This window comes from Prunus mume, linkage group LG5, assembly GCF_029339155.1.
Source record: "Prunus mume cultivar Tortuosa linkage group LG5, ASM2933915v1, whole genome shotgun sequence".
Lineage (NCBI taxonomy): Eukaryota > Viridiplantae > Streptophyta > Magnoliopsida > Rosales > Rosaceae > Prunus > Prunus mume.
In genome coordinates this window covers 15,970,159-15,975,992 of record NC_142702.1, presented here as the reverse complement: position 1 = coordinate 15,975,992, position 5,834 = coordinate 15,970,159, and the positions used below count along the sequence as shown (strand labels likewise).

Sequence of the window (5,834 nt, the reverse complement as noted above, 5' to 3'; positions counted from 1 at the left end):
AGTTATTTTATTAAATCATATAAATCGAAAGTAGGAGTGGTTCTAATTACTAAAATATCCTCGTTATTGGGTTAAAGTAGATAGTAAATACACATTAGTTCATCAAGGACATGAATAGAATTTGGTTGGTAATTTTTCAGACTGAAATTTGACATGTTCAGAAATAAAATCCTTTTTCAAGCAAAATAATAATAAATTTGGAATTTATAATTTTGTTTTGCAATCAAAGCACACATAAAACGTGTGCTGAAAACCGAAAGACTCATTTTCATTTTCAGTTATAACAGGGTAAAAACATATTTTAGTTGAAACCAAAAAAACACTTCTTTTGGGGGGTTTTTTTTTTACTTTGACCAACTTCTTTTCGTTTTCAACGCCTCGAGAACGTTCTACGAGCTCCTCTATAAAAAACCAATTTTTTTTTTCTTTTTAATAAAATCAAATCAAAGCAGAGATCGAATTGGAGACGGAGAAAAAGAGGCGGCATTTCTCTCTCTCTCTCTCTCTCTCTCTAAAGCCAATTTGCAACGTCTCCTTCTCATCTTCTTTTAGGTAAATTCAGTAAAGAAAGACACAGTGTAGAGACATATACATACGCAAGGTCAAACTTTCTTACCTCCATTCACCGAACGCCTTTCTTCCTCAAGCACCTCCGACTTTTCGGTAAGTCCTCTCTCTCTCTCTCTCTCTCAAGTGTTTTCTTCGGGCTTCTCTTTCCTCTTTTTCTCTGAATCGATGTCCATATTCAAAACTTGTTTAGTTTGAATTCCTCTTTGCTTTTTCTCTGGTTCTTCCTTGAACTGAATCTGTTTCTTGATCATTCTCGAAAACAAGACATGGGTTTTGCATATTTTTCTCATCGCTTTGATGGGTTGGTGGCTAATTTTCCATATTGTTAAAATTTGAAGTCTTTTTCTTCAATTTTTATGGTTATGCTTGAAGATCAAATCTAGAAGTTGTTTTCTTTGAAGTGATGATTTGAGGTTAATTGAATTATTGAAAGGAGATATACTTATGTAGCTTGAAACACATACAAAATTATTTGGAGAGAGATGGGTTTTGCCCTCTTTGTACATGGTGCTAAGCACAGTTTCGCCTCTTGTTGCTGGTTGTACCAAGAATTTTAAATTTTTACTTCTTGTTCTATGTTATATGTAACAAGTTACGTCTGTCTTCTCAGTACAATCACTTTTCCTTGATTTTGTTTTCGTTCATATATCTTGTAGCTTGAGGTTTAATAGCTTAAACCATGTGGTAGGGCCTCAGTCATGGGGTGTATTCTAGTTGGCAGTGGGTTTCAACTCCTAGTAGGATGCCCTTTTTTTTGGTTGATGCGACTGAATGAAGCCGGAAAACATCAAATCACATGTTTCTGTTGGTAGCAATGGTTGGTTTGTGGTGTTATCTGATATGTTAGTTTACTTGTAGTACAATTTGGTGGGACTCTATGTTTGATTGTCTCTAGCTTGTTGGGGCTTAGTTCTCACTAGCTTCTTGTGGTTTACAATGTGTTGAGCCTTTTACTATTATCTGTTTTCACAGCAATACAATATATTTAATTTGTGCAAGGACTGAACCATTGCTTCTAGCTATTAGTTTCTCTTTATTCAGAGTAGTTACATTATTAGAGAGCAACCCCAGAAACAATTGAGAACAGACCTTTAGCAAACATAAACAACCGAACTTACGATGATGTCTTGAGCCTAATACAGGAGTTACTGTAGTCATAAAAGAAATATTTCAAGGTTGATTTCCATTGTATTCTATTGCTGTTTGTTTATGTGATTCTATATGATGTCCTGTTGTTTTTGTAGTTGCCAGTTGGACCCTTTGCTGTTTGAATAATATGGAGCTCAGCAGTAACTCTTGGTTTTGAGGATGCATTTCTGAATTCTTCTGTTTGAAACTTTTGTGCAATACTATTTTCTTATATGGCTGCAATAGTTGATAATTTGTTGTTTTGCGATAACATGTAACTTTGTGCCTGTATATTAGCTTTGATTTATTGAAGCCCAGATTTACCCCAAGAAGATCATAAAGTACAAGTACTTGAGTCATCATGGCCATTAGCCCTCCCATAATTTGTTGATCTTTCCCCTGATTTTGGCTGGTGAACAGGGGTGCATTTCAATCGTAAAATGAACAACTTTGTGACATTATTAATTGAGATATTTGGAACTTTTGTGCACTGTCTTTTATTGAAGCTGCATTCTTATTTATAATCTCCTTTCCTTGTCAGCCATTTTTATCTTAGTTCCAGTTAACATTATATGTTTGGATGCATGCAGACCAAGAGATCAGACATTTTATGGATAAAGCCAGACTTGGAAACGGGGCTCCTGAAGAAGTGACTCGTGAGTCGCTTATCGCCATTTCTTACCCTGAACCAGAGAAGATTATCACTTCAAATCTCTCATCTGGAAAGCTGAATGGTGGAAAGCTGAATGGTGAAGCTCTGGTTAAAACGATAGTTTCTGATGGAGAAGATAAGTTCAGGTCTGAGCTGATCTCTATTTCCTACACCCAGTCACCCGACGTTGGATCCTTACCTGTTAAACTATGGAAGAACTTAAAGACTAGGCTGGGAAGCGCTTCCTGTATTGATATAATCAAGTGATACTGTGTGCATGGACTTGTATTCCGTGGAAGCTTTTACATATTCTGTAAAATAAACCTGACAGTTCCTTGGGACAATGAATGGAAATGCATTTGTGTCTGCTTTTTTATCTGTCTCGCTTCTTTCTAACCTATTTTAAAAGTAACCCTTAAAATCTCAAAATTTACCCGAAATCTATTGCCTCTTCTAAGCAGAGCCTTGTGTTAAGGGTCCTATTTATGGGGATCCTATATATTGTTAGTGGGCCTATCAAGAATTTATAGTCAATGAGCCCCAGCTTATATATGTCATTCTGTAATGAGAGACATTATCTGTTGATAATCCGAGATGAATCATCGAAAGATTTACACATATGCTATATAAAGATATTATAGAATCGCACTTTTTAGGTCTGCTAAAAATTATTGATGCAAAAGATTAGCTAAATCTGATTGTTATCTGGATCATTTCAACATTTATGGGTGAATCTTAATTTATTAACTGGATAATTTCCACACGCAAGTTTTGCCGATCAATAACGACCATCACACGCACGGCATGTATAAAATTGTTCTATGCAAAAATTCCAAGTTAATAGAATCACTACAATAAACAATTAAAAAAGTTATAACAAAAAAATTCTGGCTATTTGTACTACATGGTGTAAGAAATCACTTGAATGAAAAAGAAAGGAAGAACAATTACAACTTGATTAGTGAGAGGTGTAATACTTTCCATCTAAGATATATTGTTTTTCCAAGTGTGTGAGAGGTGTTAAAATTTAGCTACAGTTCAAGGCCCATTTGTGTAGGTTTGAGAAAGTCTAAGTGGCCCATTTGTTTAGTTGTTAAGGAGTTGTCTGATAATTATTTCATTTTTAGTTTTCAGTTATATTTTTTGGAAATTGAAAACATGTTTGGTATTGTTTGAAAAAAGTGAAATTTAGTTTTCAAAATCAAACTTTATTTTTGGAAAAAAACTTGAAATTATTATTATTATTATTATTTTGCTCTCATTTCTCATTTACTAATTTTACATCACCGCATATGCATTGCGCTCTAACTACCAAAGCTCCGTATTTGGGACCTCCTGAGTTGGACCCGGCCACTTGACTCATGCATATGGTCGTAGACTAAGTCTAAGCCTTGGGACCTCTAAATTCAAAATCCAAAAAAAATCATCTTAACTCTAAAAAATTCACTGAAAAATACTACAAACTATTTATAACATCCACTTTTATTCTATGATCTCAAATTCTCAATTTGATCTTCAAAAAATTCAATTCCCAAGTTCCACATAAAACTGAAATCAATTACCAAATAATTTTTAAACAAGTTTTATGTTTTCAATTTTTTTAAAATAAAAAATAAAAAATAAAAACTAAAAACTGAAATGATTATCAAATTAGCCTTTAAAAGTTAGTCATCTGATCCCAAATATAAAAGTCATGTTCTATTCATTTGAAGGGTGTGCCTCCCACAAGAATAACCTAAAACTATAGATGGTTTAGACATTGGGTATGCCTAAAAAGGATATGTGCACCTTTTTCACAATCAGGAATGGACTATACACAAACTTGAAGTGGCTTGTTCAACGCAAACACGCCAAACACCTTTGTCTCTGATATTTGCTCCATCGTCATATTGTATGCTCTGCCCTCAATCAGCTTCTTCTGCATATATATATATATATATATTCTTTGGCTTCACAAGGTTTTGTCTTATAGTATAGCTTTAGGGTTTTTATATGGGGTGGTGAAGTGGGTTTGTGTGTCATCCAAGACGTGGCTGTACTGACTTTTGTTGTTAGTAATTTTAAATTACAGCTAAAGTTTGATCTAAGAAATTAATTCCTGTAAATTCTTTGGCTTTTTGTGAATTACGTATATGTAAATTAACATTATGATAAGTTGATTGCATAGAGTAAATTATGTACGTGGGTTTGTTTGTTTGTTTGTTTTAAATTAAAAAAATAAGAAAATATGTATGTGGTTTTTAATACAAAATATGTATGTGGTTTTGTTTGTTGATTGCATAGAGTAAATACATAGTTTGATTCAAGAAATTAATTCCTGTAAATTCTTTGGCTTTTTGTGAATTACGTATATGTAAATTAACATTATGATGTTGATTGTATAGAGTAAGGCCTAGTTTATATTATCATTACTTTAAAAGGTCACTGTGCTTTAAAATAATTAATTGGGAAAGAATGCAGCTCTGTTTAAATAACATTTAAAGTGTTGTTAGTATAAAGCGTATTTGTAATCGTTGTAAGTTTTTTTAATATAAAATTGTTGTAACTTGAATAATGATTCAAAATAGACATGATGTTAAAAGTGTTATGTACTAATCATGTATAGTAGTGGCAGTGATGATGGAGGTGGTGGTGGTAGGGATGGCGCTTTGTGAGGGTGTAGGACAGATGGTGGTGGATGTGGCGTATCGGGTGGTGGTGGTGTGTTGGTTGTGGGAGGTGGTGGGGATGGAGGCCTTGAAGGAGGTGGTGGAAGTGAGGTGAAGGTGGAGTTGGGTGGTGGTGGCTGTGTGGTGGTGGTGTGGTGGTGGAGTTTGTAGGTGGAGGAGTGTAGTAGTGGTGGTGGTGGCTGGTTGTGAGGTAGTGAAATGTGATGTGGCGCAGGAGTTGGATGTAAAGTGGGTGGTAGGCATTTTAAAATGAATGATTAGTATTTTGGGAATTAAAAATTCATTTACTGCTATTCTGCTTTGAAAGATTTGAAAAGCAACTATACTGCTTGTTCACACATGCCCACCGCTGGTTAAAACACCGTATATTTTATTTTTACTAACACCTAAAATCATGACCTTTACAAGTGAAGCATTTTTGCTAAAAAAAGCAATCCCAAACGGAGCCTAAATTATGTACATGTGTCATTTGTTTGTTTGTTTTAAATTAAAAAAATAAGAAAAAGAAGGTTTAGGTTTTAATATAAAAATATAGTATATGGCTATTGTAAATTCTATTCAACCTTCTGTTAACTATTCTTTAATTAATGTATTTTGGGAGTTTTAAAAAGTTTCACTTATATGACTAGCCCTTGTTAATTGGCTTTTTGTTGTTAGAAAAATTTATTTTCTGTTTTAGTTTATATATATATATATATATATATTTATCTTATAGAAACAAATAATAATGTTTAATTGATGAAAGGAATTTCAATGGGGGCTTAGAATTTACCTAACGTACAAACTTACTAAAAAGAAAGAAAACTCATGATATT

The 5,834-nt window shown here is 33.6% G+C and overlaps 2 protein-coding genes across 6 annotated transcripts in view; both read left to right on the top strand.

Annotated features, from left to right (window-relative positions):
• Positions 1 to 297: 297 nt before the first annotated feature.
• Positions 298 to 2,726, top strand: LOC103331396 (uncharacterized). Of its 5 annotated transcripts, XR_016127481.1 has the most exons (3): positions 414 to 663; positions 1,815 to 1,859; positions 2,289 to 2,726. XR_016127481.1 is itself a non-coding variant. In XM_089053607.1 (2 exons), the coding sequence occupies exons 1-2, from the start codon at positions 1,342 to 1,344 to the stop codon at positions 2,615 to 2,617; spliced, it is 375 nt and encodes a 124-aa protein (XP_088909733.1). In that variant the 5' UTR covers positions 915 to 1,341; the 3' UTR covers positions 2,618 to 2,726. The 5 variants fall into 5 exon arrangements, 1 of the variants encoding a protein (XP_088909733.1); XR_514074.3 differs by lacking the exon at positions 1,815 to 1,859 and having other exon boundaries at positions 298 to 663; XR_016127480.1 differs by lacking the exons at positions 414 to 663; positions 1,815 to 1,859 and adding an exon at positions 670 to 871.
• A 2,264-nt stretch (positions 2,727 to 4,990) lies between these two features.
• LOC148917120 (DNA replication ATP-dependent helicase/nuclease JHS1-like) overlaps positions 4,991 to 5,834 on the top strand; it is an 11,785-nt gene continuing 10,941 nt past the window's right edge. The window contains 1 exon segment of the mRNA XM_089052369.1: positions 4,991 to 5,104. Coding sequence (XP_088908495.1) covers positions 4,991 to 5,104 — 114 coding nt within the window.